The sequence below is a fragment of the Bacidia gigantensis genome (assembly GCF_019456465.1).
Source record: "Bacidia gigantensis strain McMullin 20006 chromosome Unknown scaffold_268, whole genome shotgun sequence".
NCBI classification, from domain to species: domain Eukaryota; kingdom Fungi; phylum Ascomycota; class Lecanoromycetes; order Lecanorales; family Ramalinaceae; genus Bacidia; species Bacidia gigantensis.
In genome coordinates, this window is record NW_025408614.1 from 658,096 (window position 1) to 679,246 (window position 21,151).

At 48.8% G+C, this 21,151-nt stretch overlaps 7 protein-coding genes across 7 annotated transcripts; 4 read left to right on the forward strand and 3 right to left on the reverse strand.

The window, feature by feature from the left end:
• Positions 1-972: 972 nt before the first annotated feature.
• KY384_009028 (uncharacterized protein) lies at positions 973-3,333 on the reverse strand (the record flags this gene model as incomplete). The annotated part of the gene is made up of 1 exon (XM_044817514.1): positions 973-3,333. One exon carries the CDS (start codon positions 3,331-3,333, stop codon positions 973-975), a length of 2,361 nt encoding a protein of 786 aa, XP_044664667.1.
• A 480-nt stretch (positions 3,334-3,813) lies between these two features.
• Positions 3,814-5,595, reverse strand: MT2 (Sphingolipid C9-methyltransferase 2; the record flags this gene model as incomplete). The annotated part of the gene is made up of 4 exons (XM_044817515.1): positions 3,814-3,981; positions 4,101-4,852; positions 4,903-5,389; positions 5,488-5,595. The coding sequence occupies 4 exons, from the start codon at positions 5,593-5,595 to the stop codon at positions 3,814-3,816; spliced, it is 1,515 nt and encodes a 504-aa protein (XP_044664668.1).
• Positions 5,596-5,877: 282 nt separating this feature from the next.
• On the reverse strand, positions 5,878-8,566 carry KY384_009030 (uncharacterized protein; the record flags this gene model as incomplete). The annotated part of the gene is made up of 3 exons (XM_044817516.1): positions 5,878-6,611; positions 6,660-8,165; positions 8,509-8,566. 3 exons carry the CDS (start codon positions 8,564-8,566, stop codon positions 5,878-5,880), a joined length of 2,298 nt encoding a protein of 765 aa, XP_044664669.1.
• Positions 8,567-9,903: 1,337 nt separating this feature from the next.
• KY384_009031 (uncharacterized protein) lies at positions 9,904-10,774 on the forward strand (the record flags this gene model as incomplete). The annotated part of the gene is made up of 3 exons (XM_044817517.1): positions 9,904-9,920; positions 10,256-10,510; positions 10,594-10,774. The coding sequence occupies 3 exons, from the start codon at positions 9,904-9,906 to the stop codon at positions 10,772-10,774; spliced, it is 453 nt and encodes a 150-aa protein (XP_044664670.1).
• Positions 10,775-11,792: 1,018 nt separating this feature from the next.
• Positions 11,793-16,307, forward strand: KY384_009032 (uncharacterized protein; the record flags this gene model as incomplete). The annotated part of the gene is made up of 4 exons (XM_044817518.1): positions 11,793-12,108; positions 12,231-14,397; positions 14,457-15,035; positions 15,092-16,307. 4 exons carry the CDS (start codon positions 11,793-11,795, stop codon positions 16,305-16,307), a joined length of 4,278 nt encoding a protein of 1,425 aa, XP_044664671.1.
• A 480-nt stretch (positions 16,308-16,787) lies between these two features.
• On the forward strand, positions 16,788-19,064 carry KY384_009033 (uncharacterized protein; the record flags this gene model as incomplete). Its single annotated transcript, XM_044817519.1, has 5 exons — positions 16,788-16,832; positions 16,888-17,476; positions 17,529-18,121; positions 18,169-18,299; positions 18,356-19,064. 5 exons carry the CDS (start codon positions 16,788-16,790, stop codon positions 19,062-19,064), a joined length of 2,067 nt encoding a protein of 688 aa, XP_044664672.1.
• Positions 19,065-19,139: 75 nt separating this feature from the next.
• KY384_009034 (uncharacterized protein) lies at positions 19,140-21,110 on the forward strand (the record flags this gene model as incomplete). The annotated part of the gene is made up of 3 exons (XM_044817520.1): positions 19,140-19,185; positions 19,851-20,063; positions 20,137-21,110. The coding sequence occupies 3 exons, from the start codon at positions 19,140-19,142 to the stop codon at positions 21,108-21,110; spliced, it is 1,233 nt and encodes a 410-aa protein (XP_044664673.1).
• Positions 21,111-21,151: the final 41 nt, after the last annotated feature.

Sequence of the window (21,151 nt, forward strand, 5' to 3'; positions counted from 1 at the left end):
TGAATGGTCATCTCACGCCACAAGTCAGCCAGAGCAGGGCGTTCTATCCAACGGGTACCTGTCCAGTGCCAACCTAATCTTGCCTGAGGCTCGACGTTCCTTGCCCCTGAAAGTCAGGAGATCATCTGCCCACTCTCGGTCGACATGTCTCGCACTATCATGATTCAAGATCTGACAGGTGTGGAAATTCATCGCCCCCCTCCTTCCCCACTGACGGAGAGATCCAATATGGTATATCGATGGCCTTCTCCCTTCATATAAATCGCGTCTGTCGACTTGATACTCACTGCGTGCTAAGAAACGCCATAGATATCGAAGCCCCCCTGGTGTCTTCCACACTTGCTGTGTTCGCTTTGCAAGACCGTTCTACTCCGCCTTTCGGCGGCTCACAGCTCCTACATGTATTCGCCCATCAGCTCCCATTCATATCTTTGGGGCAAAGGAGAAGAATACATCTGGTAGGCGTCGCTCAATGGACATACACATTCTACCCCATTTGGCCAATATTTAGTTGTCGAGAAACGACCTGTGCGCGCACTCCAAGCCATGTTCAGAAGGAGGTACAATTGTGGCGTCAAACTCAATACCACATACTTGAAATCCTTGATGAGGTTTGTAGACTCGAATTCGCCTTAGACAAACAAGGCGATGCTCTGCATTTCTCGGCACGTGCTCGTAAAGGCATGATGTTCGTTCAGTAAAGCAGTTGCTGATGGTAACGCAAGTGACCAAGTATTGGAAATCCTGCCCGAGACATCTACGTAAGCTTTTTCATTGCCTTTTCATGCGATATGCTATGTGACGCTGGTGGGTATGATTAAATGATAAGCCTCCTAGAGCTAATGATCTGGATCCTTTTATACCTTTTGGGATAACTCCTCTTGTGTCCTTTCGCTTCCTCGGTCTCGTTCGACTAATCCGGCTGCTATGTCTTTCCACCGCGAAAACGCATTCTTACCCTGCGCTGTCCTTTCAATCCTCATCTCCCTCGCTAGCATCCAGATGCAATCTATTAGCCAGGGACAGCAGTCCCGAATAAGCGACGTTGAAGCCTTTCGCATCCTCGCTAATGAATGCATCACCCAACTGTCTGAATAGACGGTTCTCTTCGGAATTCGCTCCTGGCTTCGGCTTGAAACCCTTGCCCGGCGAAGAAGGTACGTTAAACGTCGAAAATAGCGATCGAATGGAGTCGTATCTTGTAAGATACGATGAGCGGAAATCTTTGGTTTGCTGACTAGGTAGTCCTTGTATAGACGAACGGTGAGTGTCATGGGCAAGCGAAGGGCTGTGGTCATTCTGACGTGGGGGAAATTGCCTTAGCGGAGGATCTCGTGGGCTTGCTTGTACGTTCTCTGCAGAGACAGGAGCTGGGAATGCCTGATTGCTGACAGACTTGCCTAAGCCTTTCGCTGTCTCCACTTGCCCTAACTTTGTAGGTTTTTGAAGAGGGTCTAGGTTCTCTTGAGCTTCAGCTACCTTCTGACGCGCGATAGAGAATGGGTTTTGTTGGGCTCTTTGCACAGGCGCGTTCCGTTCCTGAGTATAAGGGCTACCGTGGGAAATTGAGTTGGAAGGTGCTTGGCTGGTATCACCGCTCACTTGCGTTGGGCTTTCGGGTTCCGGAATGGTACTATTTTGTATCAAACCCGAGTTCAGCAGTCCTTGACGGGCAAAAGACGACGACGCTGCAGCTTTTTCATTTGGAGGTAAACGCCTGTACTTGAACTCGTCAATTGCTGCTGAAGGTGTGGGAGCGCTCGGTCGGTGCTCTGATGGGGAATCTGGCGTCGTGGATTGAAGTATTCTCTCAGTAGGGGTAGCTAACTTTGGCATGCCATTTGGTGAAGTCTGAACTTTAATGTCGGCTTTCAGCTGAGCCTCTTGGGGGTCGTTACCTGCAAAGAATCTACCTGTAGCGTTATGGTTTTTGTCCAATACTGTCCACATGCGTCGGCTGTCGAGATCAACGGGCTTCCCCAGAGAGTCCATCTTTGCCATTCGCCCGTTATCCTCGAACCATTGAAATAGTTTTTCCAGTTTCGTACTAGTAATCTTGCCCTCCGCGCCTGCGCTTGTCGTGCATTCTCGATCACCAATTAGGATCAGTCCATCGCGATGGATCGAGAGGGCGACTTTCAAGCGCCGCGTTTGTGAGAGAAGCCCGAGATTACCACCTCCGTTAGCGGTCCTGACGCAGTCGACGATAGCAATACCGATTTCTTTCCCGACCCAATCATCAACTGTGGCCGCTTTGACGCCACTGTAGCCGTGTGAAGGATATCGAGCCTGAAGTGCCTTCAGGAGGTCCTGATAAACGGCAGCTTGGCTAGGGTAGAATGTAACGATACCGATGTCCGTCATCTGTATACCAGAATGGAGCATCAAATGGAGTACATGCATGGCAGCATTAGTGTTCAGTCTATTGTACATCGAACCGCCAAAGGGTATCTCAAAGCATCGTCCTCCTTGAACATCTAGTAAAATAGGGTCGAGTTTCGACGCAGACTTCTGTAGACATGGTAGCATTGCTTCCGCAAAGGCCCTAAATTGGCGCGCTCTCGGTCTCCCATTGAGCGCCGTAACGGGTGCGTCGTCCAGGATGGGTTCACGTAACGCCTTCCGCAGCACATTAAGGGGATCAGCAGAACCTTCCGCCATTTGAATCTGATTGTTGGCTGGCCAGATTTTTTCTGCAGACGCTGGCAAAGCGTCCGACCAGACTGGGCCCTTGATGCCAATCCCGTTGTTTTCAATGGCCTTCACAAGCCAGGATACGATATACTTGTCGTACGGAAGGAAAAGAGATAATAGCTCGCAGCGGATGATTACTTCTAGCTGTTGTAAAGCCCCTACTACCGACTCTGAATTGTTAGGCTTCGTTCCGTGATGTGTGACTTCAAATCCATTCCCGGCGTTCAGGAAGTCCACACGGTACAAAGCAGCTAGATGAGGTGGATCGATTCCAACGACTTTACGAAAGTCATCATTACTTGCCCGTGTATGACGGACACTATTTTGCCCATGGGGTCTGAATCTGACTGAGACAACGTAATATGAATCTTCCATGGCCTCTAGTGGTTGAGCTGGTGTGCCATGGCTTCGTAACATCAAACGAAATCCTAGGCACGAAGGATATCTATCGCTGACTCTTGTGCCCAAACGAAGTAGCATGGGGGGTCCTGTGTCTAGATTGTCGACAAAGTTTCCGATAATGACCGGCTTGCCATCATGGGTGTGAAGAAGAGCTATGGGAATCTCATGACCTCCAGGAGGTAGTATCTGGGGACTTGAGGCTTTTTCGGTATCATCGGTAGGTGCCTGAGCACTCATTGCTGTGAAGAATAAGGTCTGGTCTGGAAGTTCTTACTGCGTTAGAGCCTTCCAGAAGCAGCAAATAGCGACACGTTACCTATAGCAAACGAATTGCCTGCACCTCCTCCTTTTTGGCTAATGACTTGGAATTGCCCCGTGGACCGATCGCGAGAATGGAATCACAATCTGGTATTGGTAGCATGCAACGATACATAGAAGTGAAGAATTGATTGACTAGAACAGTCGAGATGTCAAGGTGTTAGGTTGTCCTAAATGGACGCGGGGAATAAGTGTTAAACATCATTCGTCACCGCAGTCTGATGACGACTAAGCCCTAGGGCTTTATGATTTAGTCAAAGTGAATGCATGCAGGGTGAGTCCATTGATAGTCGGCATATTCACTGAACAATTCACCAGTCCGGCAAGGTTTCAGGTTGTGATAGTCTGCGATCATAATCTATGGCAACATACGGTGCGGACGGGCTTCTTCGACAAGCCTTACTGACTCAACACACTTTTTACCTTGGCACCCAAGTCACCAGGAATATTCTTCGCTTTGTTAGCAGCCGCAGCGACCTTCGAAGCAGCCAATGCCCCTTCCAGGCCAAATTGACTCGGAATACCTTCTACACGATGTGTAGAGTTGATATTCTTGACCAGCGTTATCTGGTAACATGTAGCAGATCCCTGCCTGGAAATTATTGTAGACCACGCCAGAAAGAATTCCCAAATCTGAAAAGAGACATGAGCAGAGATTCTTATGGCATCAAAAGGAGAAGACTTACCCTGAACCATCGTTTCCCATATTTCCCTTCTACTTTTTCACGGTTCGCAAGCCAGTTGCGGTACCATCTCCACAGAGTTGCTGAATAGTGTACCCCGATTGTATCAAGGCCCTTCACTTCAAACCCAGCACCTTCGAGTTTATCTACAAACCAACCCAAGGGTGTCGATGCGTCAGCGCCGGGGAAAACATACTTGTTCATAAACAGCCCCCAAATGAGATCTTCATACTGCCAGCATTTTCTGAGTCCAGCGATCTGCAGAAAGAAAACGCCATCGTCGTTCAGCATATCATGAACTTGGGTGAGAAAGGTGTGGAAATGTCGCACGCCAACATGTTCTGCCATCTCAAGGCAAGTAATCTTGTTATAACCACCCTGTGGGATAGGAATATCGCGGTAATCCATGCACAGAATGTTGCTCTGACTCTCCTTCACTCCGGCTTTTCTCAACCCATTATTGCCCCATGCGGTCTGGTTTCTGCCAAGCGTGACACCGGTGACATGAGCACCGTAGACTGTGCTTGCATGTTTCGCAAGAGTGCCCCACCCACAGCCAATGTCAAGCATTTTCTCGCCAGGTTTGACGCCAATCTTCTCACATACAACGCCAAGCTTGTTATCTTGCAATTGTTCCAGTGACTCTTCCTTGTCGATGTCGGAAACAATGCCAGAGGTGTAAATCATTCTTGGCCCCAGAAACCATCCGTAAAAGTCATCTCCCCGATCGTAATGATCTCGTACCTGCTCCTCATCTGCACAGCTGTCAACATCACCCACTGCCTTCAACATCCATGAGAGCTACCTTGCGATCGCGAATGCATGATGACCTCCGGTATCATTCCAGTGAAGAAGAAACGAAAGAGGCTCAATGTGAACCTAAAGTTTGCCCAGTCGTGCCGGTACTCCAGCATCTCCAATGCGTCCCCTTTGAAGTCGACCTTACCATCAAAGTACATCTCATGGAATGTTTCCATGGGTATCTTAGATTTGCCTCGGTATCTAATCCTGTCCTTCTCTTCATGGAAGCGAAGATAGTGTTCGACAGGGCGCCCTGGGAACCGAGCCTTTTCATTCTTCCGCGGAGAGATTGTCGATGCCACGTACCAGAAGGACACTAGTATAGGAACGCTTGTAAATAGGGCAAAAAATGCCCAGGTGAAGAGACCACCATGGAGTTTTCGGGCGAGAAAGCCTGGTACGAGGGCAAGAAGGGAGAAAAGCAGGGCGTTGGAAAAGTTGTCACTGCTTGTCGAATCTGCAGGCAGAGGTGCATTCTTGACGGAAGGAAACTAAGAGAGCATCAGTACAAAATTTATGCAACATGCTGAGCTTCTTCGTAGAGCTCTACAAACAATGACGTGGGCAATAAGGTGAATGATTCTTATACCGTCGTTGTCCGTACACCACAGTCCTCATTGGGAGGCGTAGGCGATGGTGCAGCCGGTGTCTCCACAAACTCAAACTCGTCAGACGTTTCTGACGTTGACTTCCCCATCCTTGGAACTGTTGATGTGCTTTCTAAGCTTCAATGGCTTGGAACGCAGCCGAGAAAGATCTCTGCCGCTGGTGGGCATTCCGCACGGTACAATTCCGTCAAAACTCCTATTTTGGCCAAAAGGGGCTTCCGCCTTCTGACACTCATTCCACTAGGTTCATATTGCTTGGTACAGCTGCTTCCAGAAATTTGACTGGACACAGGACTAGCTGAGATGATACATTTTCAAATGGCTTTGACATTTGCTAGGCTGTGACTATGGCTAAAATGATTTTGATATGACTATTCGTCCGCACTCTTCCACCAACGGGCATTGAGCTCCTCATCAGGCGTATTGAGATCCGTTCTCTTGCGCCTTTCCATCTCCGTCCTCGCGGCTTGAAGCATCTTGAGATGGTACTTCTTGTACGGCTGTACACCATGTGTACCCAGATGAGCAAATCGTTCTGGGTCGGCTGGAAACGATCCTCTATACACGGCCTCACAAACATACTCAAGCACGGTGATGTATTTCAGTGGCGGCGTTCGAAGGGTACTAGCAATTTCAGGAAGTTCGAGTTGTTGATGGTGCCAGAGATAGTATGCACGCAGATTCGCTGAGGGAATTTGAGGTCCCATGGGTTGACTTTCTCGGTACGATGTAGCCCAATTGCTGGCCCTGTCAGCCTTTGTCAGAGGCATTTCCGCAAGTTTAGATGGACTTGATGCTTTATTGTGATGCTCATCGTTCACTCGTAAATTCTCGAGAGGCAAATTGGAATCCCGGATGTCAACCAGACGAAAGTCTGCCGCCATTGAGTCGATGTCCTCATCTGAGGAAGCTTCTATGCATGTCACAAAACTATCGTCCGAGGACTCCGAGTCATCATCATCTCTCTTCAAAGGGAGCCTTTTGACTAAAAGTCTTTGCTTGAGTTCTGCAAAGGCTGGCCTCTCGGGCACCGGATCGAGCGCTAATCTCTTGGCCTCCAGGCAGTGGAATAGCTGAAGGCAGGCATACGGATCACTTGCAGCATCTAAAAAATTTCAGCTCGGCACTATCTCGGGGAACAGGCATATCGCACATCTCGTCTGTTCAGAGTCTAGATTTTTACTCCAATCGGACGTTTGGACCTGATCTTTCAACAGAGGTAGACCCAAATGCTCTTGGACCTGTTGTGCGAGAGATACAGGGTATCTATTTATCTTATCCAGCTGGCCACTGTGATACTTGATGATCTTGTATAAAAAGCTGAGTTCATGTAAACCTCGACAGTGAATCCCAAGGAAATTTCGCAGTCGAGTGCTATCTCCTAATATAGCAACGCCTACCTTCAAGATGTCTGGCGATTCCATGATATTTCTGAAAGTTGGAGAAACGAAAGCGTCAGCGGTGTCATTATCCGGAAACCGGGCAATGTGAAACAGAGCAACGCGTTCTTCGCTTGCGATCTGGATCAAAGATACATTGCGCCTAGTGCCGTGGTTGGCGCTGGAATTGGCCATCCATTCAATATCGAAGCCTAATACTTGTTCGTCTGCAAAAAGTTGAGAGACAGATTCCATTGTCTCCTTGGTCTTGCAGTAATGGACTTTGACCACTTGTTGATCACTATTTGGACCTCGATACAATGAGTGTTGCCAGTAAGATTGCTCGCTATTTTCAGGCGCGCTTAAGGCAGCGCTCATTGTATCATAGGGAATATGAAAGCCCAGCGGTGTGGCAAAGGTTTCAGCCTGCAGCATCAAGTTTTGTGAAGTGTCGGGGACCTTCACCGAGGGAGTGCATCCTTCATCCGACTCAGCCTCATTATCTTTGTCCGAAATTTGAACTGAATGCGAAGGCGAGGTAGGTCCAGCTTGAGAAGCGAAGCTTGATAGGGATAAATTAGGGTATTCAAAAATCTGTGATGGGCGAATATCTAAGCGACCAGATGTAGTGGACTTTGATCTGCTAGACATATTCGTAACGAAGTGAGAACGTGCAATTGAAGAGAAAACAGGGCTCTTGTTTATTGCTGTAGAGTTGCCTGCGTGCATCGCACCAGGATTGAGTCCATCTTTGGTATAGCGTCGGATCTTCAGCGGTGCATCATGAGCCAATTGATCTACACACTGTGTTTTAGTCGACGTGAAGCCTTTGGTCTTCGATGCCAATACAATAGCGCCAACATTGGTCGCAACAGCAAGCTGATTTGTATCTCCAAGCGTCTTCGTCCCCGATGATTGTTTGGACTGTAGAGATCTCCCAAACTCGCCCTTCTCGTGGGTGCATGTGGGTGACTGGCAAGCCCAATTATTTCGCTTCAATTCGCACGTCTTGCGATTCCGCTGTATGCTAGAGATACTCCTTGAATCAGGAGCACAGACTTCTTGGCTTGAAGACCAGTTCGCCCTTGGGGAGTAATGAGGTGTTGTAGACGAGAGAGGTCTCGGTGTTTGGCTTTGGTTGGTAGGTGATGGTGGAGTCTCACATAAAGAGAGCAATTGAATATTGTGATGGACACCCTTGGTCACGTATCTCCAAGTCTTCTGGCTCAAACGGTTCGAATTTCGGACGCAAAGGTAAAACCTTTTGATGGTCAGGGATCCTGCAAATCTGGTGTGAGCGTGCATAGCAAGCCAGTCCCTCGATATCTTGAAACCCGAGTCATTGTCATTGCGTACTCAAGCCCTATATGAAGCCCGCAGCTCCTTTCATCTTTCTACGAAGAGTGAGTCGACCATTGTACAAGTAGCTCGACCGCGAGCAGCAAGCGGGACAACAAATAGCGCTAAATTGGGTTCAAGGGTGTGGCTGGAGCTGCCAAGCCTTTTTGCTGAACATCAAGCTTGATTACCTCTCTCCAAATCACTTGCCTAGATGAATTGATTATCTTCGAGACTATGTCTTCCACCTTGTTACCCCTCGGTAAAATTACCCTGAATACTCACCTTTCCTGTTGTACTGATCTTCGTTAGAATTAATTGACAAGTGTGTCGGCTCTCGCATATGGGTGATCATGAAGGGTGATAAAGGTAGTAAACAGCCAGTCGGCTTTGGCGAAATGAATTCAGGGCTAATGAGCAAAATCTGCAGAATTCGCCGGTACACTGTCAGGTTTTGACGATTATGTCAGTATGTACACGACTGCCCCAAGCGTATAGTAGTATTTCCTCACAAATATGGCTAGACATGGTTCTTGAAGACGTAACAGAATTGTAAGCACTATATGCAATTTATCAACGACATGGACTGATACTAGCGTCCAGCGATTACAGCGGTACAAACACGAAACTATCGAAAATCCTTTTGAACGGCAACAACATCTGCATGGTAATTGATCTGCTTTTTAGGACAATTGTTTGCTAATACACATTCCGTAAAGCTTATCCCCGGTGGGGAAGGTCCAGACGTCACCAACTGAAGTGGTACTTGAGGAGCGTTATGGCCCCATCAATACTCGCTCTGCAACCGTGAGGCCTCTCAGGGAACGGCATCTGCACTCCACGAAGGATCGCAGTGCTCGCCATAGCACGGAGACGCTCTTAAACGATCAATTGGAAGCATACTCACAACTCCAGTATCATCCATTGCGTAGTCCTTTGGAGGGAGCTGAAAGACTCTGATGGGGTGGTGATGGACTATCTTGAATGATTCCCACATGAGGTCGGTACCTCTTCCTTCGAATCTGTAGCATATCAAGAATACATAGGAGACAAGCCTCTCTGTCGGCCCCTACCTTCCATTGCCTGATTGTGAAGCTTCTCTGAGCGCTTTTTTGTGCCCGCTTCTTTGCATCGACTTAGCTTTATTCACTATTTATCAATCATCTCACCTTGCAAGGCCCACGGATTTTCACAAGTCTGGCATCAATCTTGTTTGGTACGACCTGTTATTGAGCTATCTCTGTCGCTGCTGTAAATTGCCAGTAGGTTTGGACGATGCCAATATCTCGTTCTGTCTACAGAATGGCAAAGCCAGAACGCACTGTGATTCACTTGAGTGTACAGAATATGGCATTGTCACTGATGGGGTAGTAAATGTCGAAATGCTAGCGATGTTCAATGATGTCGTTCAGCGGACGAAAGCGGGCTGTGGCGCGTAGTTCTGAGTTGTGGCTGAAACTAACACCAAGAAATTCGTGCTCATCTTTCTCATGTTTGCTATTGAATTTTCTTAGTTTTGCAAGAAGATATGACCATTTTGGGATAATCCTGTCGCTTTGTTGAAACAAACAGATATATTTGAAGTCTCCCTCTGCTTCATTGCTGTTCCTTTCCGACTGTACTGTCTGAGATGGTACATTAAGGAAATCGAGAAAATACAAGGAAGGCGCGACCGTCACGATGAACGCGCCGGATAGGTATGCATGCTTCTTTCTCAATTTTGCAGTTGTGTGGATTCTCTTTTTCCTTCTAGAATAGTTGTTCGCCACCCAACACTGTTTTGATCTCGTCCAAATTCCCACGCGGACTTTGAGTTGTATTTCAACCAACCGCACTTGTACGAGGCGAGTCGATATTCCAAATAGTGCAGCGCATACTGTCAAGAAATCCCACTGTACCCCAAGTGCTGCCAAATGGCCCAAGCCTGGGGAAAAGAGCGTGCGCGTTATTCCAATGCTTGGTGGACAGGATCGCGCCCGCCATTTGCAAACATTGGGCATCGGATAGCATCAGGTGATAACGTTAAGGAAAGGTTCGAACTGTTCCTACTCGGAGACGGGGAAAAGAAGGTAACGGAGGAACAGGACACACGTAAGCTCATGACTTTGGCCTCCTTCGTCTTCATGATTCGCCACCGGCTAATGATCGATTTGGTAGGCATTCCCTCTTCATCTATCTTTACGTTCAATAAAGAAGATCATACGCTTGGCAACCTCCTTAGCTCTCGCCTTCTCCAATCTCCACATGTTACATTTTCTGGTTACAAAGTACCTCATCCGCTCATTGCGTGAGTGTTCCACATGAAAGAATTCTTTTGCATCGCAGTCTCCGAGAGTGGGGCCCCCTGTCAATATACTGAAAAGTCACTAGTCAATTCATACTACGTATTCAGACCGATGGCACTCTTACGCCTCGTCAAGCGCTGAATCAAGCCTCTAAAGATCTGATTGCGGACTTTCAGGTCCTTAGCCGAGAGTTCACCAAAGAATGGGAATTACGGAAGATGGTTGGAGATACTGGAAAGTCCGATGACCGGCCGAATGGGCGGTAGAGTTGTGCAAGTGTCTTGGAGCTGTTATGTTGGAGGCGGCTCGGCGATGTGCAACTTTCATTTAAGTCTAAAAAGGTTACGCGACTGTTAAGTGAGCACCAGGGACGACGTTCAGAGACTACTTTTAGGAGGGGTTCGCCCGAAGATGAGACTATTAAGTCATCTGGTAGTCAACCAATATGAATCAAGAAATTGAGCATAACTGTGCCTGTAACAGAATGTCATTACTTGCGTTTGTATTCTGACTAGCTAATTTGTAAACGGGGCTGGATCATATACGCATATAACGCTCGTTGGAATAGATTAAATCTATTCATGAACACAAAAATTCATGCACAAGATAACCAGCTTATCTGTCATGAACTATTTGACTATATACTCTTGAGCCCTGAAAGCCGACAGCAGGGTCGAGATTCAAAACGATAATTCCGGACAACAATAGACAGGTTGATTGAGCATTTCACTGCAGACTTGGTTCCTTAATATTTTCCAAAAACCAAAAAATCAACTTGTCAATTTGGAGGCTTGTGACTGGACAGCTTCATTCAAAAACTAGTCATATCATTCATGAATCGTCCTTTTCATCATTGGACAAGAACACGCGCCCAAACCCAAGATATATTAGCAAGATTGAACCCAGTCTTTCCGTGAGTATTAGCAGAGAACAGTCGAGGATTCATAGCTATCCTTCCAATTTGCACAGATAACCTTTTCGGACTGGAGTCGAATGTGTTGCCTTTCGTGGAACAAAATGCTTGCAATGAAAAAGCTTCCTACTCTACCACGCTTTTCCCGCCAAGCGGACGTTCCGAAAGCTGCTGAGCGATGATAGAAGATACGGCATTTTGACGCGCAGGCTAGAGGGTCTGGCCAGTCAGGGGGTCAATCCTTGTAGGTAAGATACATTTATTATGGCTTGGCATCCAGGAAGGATGGAGCGAGCTCTCGTCATACGGCGTCCTTCATTTCATACCTCCTCGACCTTCTCGTCTGAAGTGGCTTCCATGACATAGAAACAATGTTCTCTAATCTTTCCAGTTTCAACAGCAGTAATAGCGCTCGTCCTGGTGCCCCGCAGTACGGGCAACCCTCCTACCTGCAGCAGAATCAGCAGAACGGCCTTGCACCTCAACCCACCGGCTATGGCCAGCTCCCTCTACAACAACAGTTCACGGGCTTTCCGGGCCAGCAGCAGCAGAATTTTCAAGCCCCTCCACAACAGCCCCAGTATACAGGCTACTCTCAGCAGCAATCACAGGCGCCAAATACCTCCCAACAGCAGCAATACCAACCTGGACAGCTTGCCCCACAACCCTCCGCCCCTTTGAAGACGGGTCAAACATCATCACAGATTGCACAGTCTTTCAACTCAAATACGGCTCAATCATCACCAGCACCCGCGCCCCCAAAAATACAAAAATCCCGAAGATACGATTATCGTTTCTGACTGCTACAGATCAGGCCAAGTTTGAGCAGCTGTTCAAGTCAGCCGTTGGAGATGGTCAAGCACTCGATGGTGAGAAATGCAAAGATTTGTTGCTTCGATCGAATCTTCCGGGCGCCGATCTGATGAGAATATGGACTCTCTCCGATACGACAAAATCGGGCCAACTACTCTTTCCAGAATTCGCTTTGGCCATGTATCTCTGCAATTTGAAGCTGGTTGGAAAGGATCTTCCGCAACTACTTCCAGAGAAAATCGCGAATGAGGTCTCTAGCATGGTGGACATTATCTCTTTTGGAGTGCCTGACGACCGACCTTCAGAGCCTACGCATACAAACGCCCCAAATTTCAGTGGTCTAGCTGGTTCGAATGCGGCACCAAGTATCCATCAGCCTCAGCCACAAGCATCCAATAGTCAGCTCTTATCTCAGATAACTTCTCAGCCCACAGGCTTTGCGGCTCAATACATCCCTCCCCAGCCTACCGGGTTTGGAAACCAGCAACAGGGCTCCTTGTCACAGCCTTCGGGCTTTCAGCAGCAATCAAATAGCTTCCAACAAAATCCCCAAGCGACGGGTTTCCAAGGACAGCGGCCCCCTTTGCCGCCGATGCCGGCTTCGTTTGGATCAAACCTTTCGCCCTCTCAGACTGGGCAGCAGACTGCCCTTCCTCTCAACGCACAGCCTACAGGTCGTCCCGGGCAATGGGGCCTCGTGAACGCACCAGCCACAGGATTACCCAATATAGAAGCCCTACAGCAGAGAATGATGCCTCAACCTGGGCGAGAAGGAGGGTTCACAACTGCAGGATTGGCTGGAAGCGCCACAATACCTTGGGCTGTCACCAAAGACGAGAAGAAGATATACGATCAACTCTTCAGAGCTTGGGATGGCTTAAACAGAGGTTTTGTTGGAGGGGACGTGGCTATCGAAGTAATGGGCCAGAGCGGACTGCCCAAGTCTGACCTTGAGAGGATATGGACATTGTCTGATCCAAACAACAGAGGCAGGCTCGACATGGACGAGTTTGCAATTGCGATGCATCTGATTTACAGAAAATTAAATGGCTACCCAGTACCCAATCAGCTTCCTCCAGAGCTTGTACCGCCCTCCGCAAGAAATCTATCGAGTTCAATCGACACAGTCAAATCACTTCTCTCGCAAGATGCAGAAACGCGAAAGACATCAGGCGCTTTCCTACAGCCACAAAAGACTGGGGTCAGTTATATGAAAAATCATTCTTTCCGCACTGAATCAAATGGTATCATCCCGGGAAGAAAAGACGCGACAATTTTCAGGCACAACGATGATGCTGTTGGTTACAAATCTAGTGCAAGGAGACGATTTGGTGCTGACGGCCGGACGCCTTCGCCAGCACAATCAGCTTCGCCAGTTTCAGAAAGGTCAACAGATGAGCTTTCGATCGAGCAACTAAGGAAGAACATTCACGAAAAACAGGTCTTGCTGGATGCTATGGATTTCAAAGACGAAAATGCTATCGAGGAGGAGGATGCCCTAGATCGGCGAGATCGAAGGGAAGCTGAAGACCTATACAAACGCATACGGCGGACTCAAGAGGAAATCGATTCCCATCCCAAGGCGACTGTTCAAAGCTCTGACTCAGGCACAGAACGGCGGAATCTGAAACGTCAGCTACAGAGATTCTCCGATAAGCTTCCTGAATTGGCATCTCAGGTTCGAAAGACGGAACGTTATGTATCAGAGGCCAAGCTTGAGCTATTCCGATTGAGGGACGCAAAAGCACATCCAGACACTGCATCCGCAATTGTAGGAACAGGACCCAGAGGGACCGTTACCGAAGGCGACCGCTTGAAAGCTCGAGCAAAGGCAATGATGCAACAACGATCGGCAGCCTTGATGGGTAAGAGTGCGCCAGCCGGTGACGGCGACGCCGATTCCGCAGCACGTAGGCTGGAAGAAGAAAGCTCAAAGGCAAAAACTGAGCGGGAAACTAATGAACGCATGATAAAGGACGTCGAAGATAGTGTAAGGGATTATTCTCGTACTCTAGAAGACAATTTGGCAGAGGGTAGCGAGGATTCAACTACAGAACATGAACGCAGGAGGTGGGAAGATGGTTTAGGGGTGGAAGACGAAGTTCGCGAATTCATCTTTGATTTGCAGAGAAGCAGCCGTGCCGCAAGAATTCGTAATCAAGAGTAATATGCCCTTGGCCAGAGCTTTTTGGGGCAGTTTGCTGACGTTTTGGCTGCACTAGACGCGGACGGCATAGTACTTCAGCACAAGACATTTCGCCAGATCGTGGTACTTCTCGTGACCTGACACCAACGAGACAAAACAAAGAGCCCGATAGGCGAGATCCAACAACGTCTTCTAATGTGTCTTTGGGTGGCTCGTATGCCTCATACAAGAGTGCCGAAGACCGAGCAGCCTTCATCAAACAACAAGCAGAACAGCGTATGGCAGAGCGTCTTGCAGCCTTAGGACTGAAAGCTCCTGTCAAGTCAAGCGAATCTACCCTTCAGCGGCAAGAGCGTGAAACGAAGGAGCGCCAGGAACGCTTACGCCAAGCGGAAGTAGAAGACACTAGACGAGAAAGTGAGAGACAGCGAAGACTGGAGGATGAACAACCTATCGTCCCGGATATGAGCAAGCCCATGAAAAAGCCTCCGCCGGCGCCTCCGGTGCGGAAGAATAGAGCGGACAGCGCTGCTCAACGAGCTGAGGCTAAACGAAGGGAAGAGGACTTACAGAAAGAGCAAGCAGAAAAGGAGGGCATGGAGAAAGCAATCAAGGATCAGCAACAAGCCCAGGCATCACAGACCCGAGCTATGGAGTGAGATTTGATTCCGCCCTATGCAGTGTAATTTCTTGCTAATATAGATCCTCCAGGGATGAAGCAAAGCGCCAAGAGGATGAGTTGGAGAAGGAACGCCAAGCTTCGCAAGCGCGATTGAAGGCTTTGGAGGAGCAAGTGAAACAAGGGAAAATGAAGAAGCAGGAAGAAAAGCGGAAAAAGCAGGCAGCGGAAAAGGAAGCCAAGGAAAAAGAAGCGAAACTTACTTCTCAGCGAGCAGAATTAGAGTCTGCCAGAGAAAGAGAAAGGCAACTTGAGCTACAATTAGAGAGCATAGGTGATGACTCGTCTGATGAAGAAGGCCCGCAGGAAATCACGCCGCAAGAAACGACTCCAACAAGCAGCCAAGTCTTGTCAAGAGACGGCAGCCAGCAACCTGGTGGGCAATCTGGCGGTCTACAGGGTGTAAGCGAATCTGAGGCTCCTATCAGCTCGGCTCCCACAATGGCGCATGCTCCTCCACCTGCACAAGCATCTTCAGCAGTGTCCGAGGCTTCTCAGCGTTCTTCGTTCAGCGTGGAGTCAAGGAATCCCTACCTCAAGAGAATGAGCCAGCCCCCTGAGCCAACAGCAAACTCGTCGTCTGTTTCGTCCCCGCCCGCCGCTGAATCAAACAATCCTTTCCATAAACTTGCCCAGCAGCAAGAAGCTGCAAAATCTCAGACATTGCCTCCACTAAGTTCTACACCAACCGGCAATCGCCCATCTCGTGTCCGGCCTGAAGAAGACGAATGGACGGTGGATTCGACGTCATCCTCCGACGATGAAGAACAGCCAGATAGACCAACGGGCGGCAGCGCAAAACAATTGGCCTCAATATTGTTTGGCACGATGGGGCCGCCAAGGCCCACGTCGGCAATGGAAGACAAGAAGTCGGTCGATAGCCCTATGAGCCCAGCGCCACCTACACCGAGCACAGGAGCTGCCGCATCTCCTCCGCCTCCGCCCGCTATGCCCGGGAGCTTCGATGCAAGTAGCAGTGAGGCACCAATAGCGCCTCCGCCTCCGCCTCTGCCTACAGCTGCGGCGCCGGCTGCTCCACCACCACCTCCTCCTCCACCTCCGGGAATCGCTCCACCGGCTCCTCCTCCGCCCACACTTCCGACGGGGTCTAGTGATACAGGTCGCGCCTCAGGAGGCCTCGCTGAGCGGAGCGGCTTGCTTGGAGCTATTCAGAAGGGTACAGGCCTGAAGAAGGTGCAGACGAAAGACAGGAGTGTAGCTAGCACAGCCGGGAGAGTTCTTGATTGACGTGAGTCTGTCACAGATTCGGGTGATGGTTGTACAGTATGTAATTGACAGTATGCTCTTAAATTCCTGGACATATGGGCCAGTTAGCCAAGAGTGGGGATCCTGCCTGTTCATTCTCCAAGAATTCGTCCGAGCTGATTGGCTAAGAATTCGTCCGATTGCCCCTCGAGTTCAGGGGTCCAAGCCCTATGGGCGGCCTAAAAGTTGGCTCGACCACGACGTAGGATAGAAGTCCAAGACTATCGTTAGAGGCACTTGCATACTTATCAGCCCTGAGCATATTGATATTTCTCACGCGATTAGGACACAGTTTCCCGACGCGTCGCTATAGATCGCCCGCGACTGTACGGATGGCGTAACTCCTCGAGTGTCTGCATTTTGCAATTTTCTCGAGTCGGGTACTCGGATCCATCGCATCGTCACCAGTCGTCATACGTTTATTGTCTCACAGAACAAAATTGAAGTGACCATAGCACAAAAATGGTTCCTAAGGCACCAGAACGCAGCTCTTTGAAGCGAGGCCGGGTTCGTCAGCTCAACGAAGCTGCTCTAAATGCTCACTGACACAATTTTCATACAGCCTTCGACGGGAGAAGTACAAGATGATCAGAAAAAGCCGCGTCGCTCAGAACGAATATCCTCCCAGTCGCAATCTACGCCCTTGAAGACGAAGGGCAAGAACGGCGCGTATTTGCCCTCGCCTCTAACCCACAAAGAGTCCACTGCAACAGAGGATTGGAGGGAGTCAACGGCGTCACCTGTGGAAGGGCGCCCCAGCCAGATCAAACACCGCTCACCGTTTGGCTCACCAATACTCTACACCCAGAATGGACTCTCTTCTCCCCCGCCGTATGATACTCAGGTGTTTTCACAATTCATCATGCCGCCCAAGACTCTCTCGCATGAAGTCGAAGACGAGGAGGCCGAGGGTGTATGGGGGTATCTCGTTCCAGTGGATGCTGTCTTTGGCGATACACTGGTACTGAGAAGCAGAGACGCATGCCCAGCACCATATCCGAGTAAAGACTTTGGTAGGGGATCGAAGAAGCGAGCCAAGGGGGGATGTGCGCAGGTCAAATATGCCGACCAAGAAAATCAATACGAGGCCAATAAGCGGGAATTGGGATTTCCTGCTACAGGATATCTCATTGGAAGGCACCCGGAATGCGGTATGGTGATGATTCCCACACACGATGGATACTCACTAACACGACATGAAAGATCGGATGCTCGAGCTTCCTACCATATCCAATAGGCACTGTATAGTCTTCAGCGAAAACAAAAAGGGCCAGGCAATTGCTGTGATTGAGGACCTGTCAAGTAACGGTACCTTCGTCAACGAAGCCATCATTGGCCGCAACAAGCGCCGCGAGCTCGAAGATGCAGACGAGATATCTGTTCTAGATCAAGCGCGCTTCATGTTCTACTATCCTCGTAATCGGGACGGTAACGCTTTTCGCCAACAGTACCGTATACTACAACAGCTAGGCAAGGGCCATTTCGCGACTGTTCATTTGTGTGTGGAGCGAAGTACTGGCATGCAGTACGCTGTCAAGAAGTTTGAGAAACGTCGCAACGAGAGCTCGAAATCGCAAACAGATGGATTAGAGCAAGAAATTGGGGTGCTTAAGTCTGTTAGCCATCCAAACGTACTCTGCCTAAGAGACACCTTCGACGAAGATGATGGAGTATATCTTGTACTCGAGCTGGCTCCGGAGGGCGAATTGTTCAATTGGATTGTCACAAAGCAAAAGTTGACAGAAGCAGAGACAAGGAATGTCTTCATCCAATTGTTTCAGGGCATTAGGTATCTTGTGAGTAGTCTGGATTCATGGAAGGTTACGAAAGCTCACGGATGCAGCACGAACGCAACATCGTCCACAGAGACATTAAACCCGAAAATATCTTGCTGGCGGACAAGCATCTCTCTGTGAAACTAGCAGATTTCGGACTGGCCAAAATCATTGGCGAGGAATCCTTCACTACAACACTGTAAGTCCTATTGATGATTCTGCATTGAAAATCTGCTCACAGGTGTTCACTTTTAGCTGTGGCACGCCGTCTTATGTCGCCCCAGAGATCCTTGAGAACAGCCGTCATCGTAAATACACTCGCGCTGTCGATGTGTGGTCGCTTGGTGTTGTTCTGTACATCTGCCTCTGTGGCTTTCCCCCTTTCAGCGATGAACTTTATTCGCCAGAGAATCCTTACAATCTATCTCAACAGATCAAGATGGGCCGATTTGATTATCCGTCACCTTATTGGGATAGTATTGGTGATCCTGCACTAGACTTGATCGATCGTATGTTGACCGTCGATGCGGATAAACGTATCACAATAGATGAATGCCTCGAACACCCCTGGATAGTACCAAACGGGGTAGCGACAAGCATCAGTGATAGCACTGATGGCCTGACCGGCGCTATGTCTGACCTTGATTTCTCCAAACGCAAGCCCGAGCGAGAACGCACACTTCTATCTGATTTGAATGACGTCAAAGTCAGCAAGGTAATTCAATGGCAAGATACGAAGGCACCAGTAAAGGTGTATGAAAATCCCAAAGACAAGCGCGTATATAATACGCAGCCAAACGGTACTGCACAGGTGCCGGATCCAATAGTCGATGAAACGGAAGGGAAACAGAATGAGGGTAAGGTCAGCGAAGACAAACCCGCTCGTGAAGCAAGGACAGACGTCTTTATGAAAATGGGTGGAAAGGGAGATCAGCAGCTTTTCGAGAATGGCCCTAAAAGTTGATGAAGTCCGGCTTGAGAAGTTCGACTATTAGGCAAACTGATCAACGTCGTCTCGGTCATCCTGATAATCTCCAACATGAAAAATTATACAACTGAAAAGCAGGAAAAGGATGGTATGAAAGGTATGAGTCTTCTTCGGATCAAATGTTAAGGAATTCTAGAACAGTCCAGCAAGTAGATACATTGTATCAGGTAATACCAAAGCAAGCGATGGCTCAGTGCGATCCCTCGAACTGAGTCGTCAATCGGGGCCTTTGCCTCAGTCTGTTTGATATAATGTGAATATATTCTCCATCCTAAAGTAGTCTAGCCCTGTTTGGGAGTAGCTTGGGTATATCAGTTGAATTCAACACAAGAAGATTGCCAGCGCTGCGCTTTGTCGGAGACGGTCTGCCTCATGGCTTCGGAGGCGGACTCGCTACTCTCAGTGAACGAGAGTGACCCCCGCACATATGGTGAGAAATCATTTTGCGATTCCGTTTCGGACATTTCGAGTGAAAATGCTTCGATCAATCCGCAGAATGGACAAGCGAATTCTCGCCGCAGAAAATATCATCAATTGATGCGGCCTGTCTTCATTCAAATCTTTCTAGCTATCTGGGTCATCGTCATTCTTACCACTGGGCTACTATCATGTACTTTGAGCACGACACGTGTTGATTCTGGGGGGAATCCCTCAATGACCATTGAGGCCAGAGTTGGCAGGATTTTGTCCGAGACGCCATTGATAGGTCCATCAAGTCTAATGCTGTGGGGAAGTCATTCTCTGTACTGATCTGACCGGTAGACGGCCACAATGATTTTGCTATCATGATCCGCATTCTCTATCAAAACAACATTTACAGCAAGAAGTTCGCCTCAGATTTCGAGGATGGCGGTATGCGTTTTCATGTTGATCTACCTCGACTTAAAGAGGGGAGATCAGGAGGTGCATTCTGGTCTGCCTTCATTCCTTGCCCCGAGGATGGCATGGACTTTTCGCACAGTAACTATGCTCAAGGTAGTCACCCTTGATAGTAGATGCTCAAAGCCTGTTCTTTGCAAGGCTTGAGGAGATGAGCTGACTTCAGCAGCTGTGGGAGCGACTGCCTCGCAAATTGATCTCATCCACCGACTCACAACGGCTTATGCCGACAAGTTCTCAGACCCGCTATTGGATAGCCACCATGCTCTGCTGGGGTTCAATAAATATCAGAAACTAATCTCGCCTATAGGCATTGAAGGCCTCCACCAGATCGGTAACGCGTTCTCCAATCTACGGTTGTTCAATTCCTTGGGCGTCAAATATGCTACCCTGACTTGGAACTGCCACAATATTTTCGCAGACGCAGCATTAGTGACCAACTCCTCAGGTACGACGATTGCGGCACCGCCATACTGGCATGGCTTGAGCAACCAAAAAGGCCCGCAGATCATCCAAGAGATGAATCGAATAGGCATGCTAGTCGACTTGTCCCATGTAAGTAAAGACACGATGCTTGATGTGCTCGGCGCGAATCCAAGCAAGACGAAGGGCAGTAGAGCTCCTGTCATGTTCAGCCATAGTTCTGCATACGCGCTGTGTCCGCATCCCAGGAACGTGCAGGACGATGTGCTACAGTTGGTCAAGAAGACGAATTCTATTGTCATGATCAACTTCTCTCCTGACTTCATCTCTTGCGTCCCAAATCCGGACTCATCGACCGGTCTACCGAACTTTGATCCGTCAAATTCGACGCTACATCAGGTAGCCAGACATGTGGTCTACATCGCCAGTCTTATTGGATATGACCACGTTGGAATAGGAAGTGATTTCGATGGGATGTTTTCCGTACCAGAAGGACTGGAAGACGTCAGCAAGTATCCCGACCTCGTAGCCGAGTTGCTCCGCATGGGTGTGTCCGATGACGACGCTAAGAAGATCGTGGGTCTGAATGTCCTGAGAGTCTGGGGTGATGCGGAGAAAGTTGCACGAGAGATGCAAGCAGAGGGCTTCTTGCCAATCGAGGATGACATTCCTGAGATGAACTTCACGGCAAGCTTGTTCACTGGACACGGAGTTTATTGAACGAAATCTCGACTTGCAGGTCTGGTTAACATTTTGACATA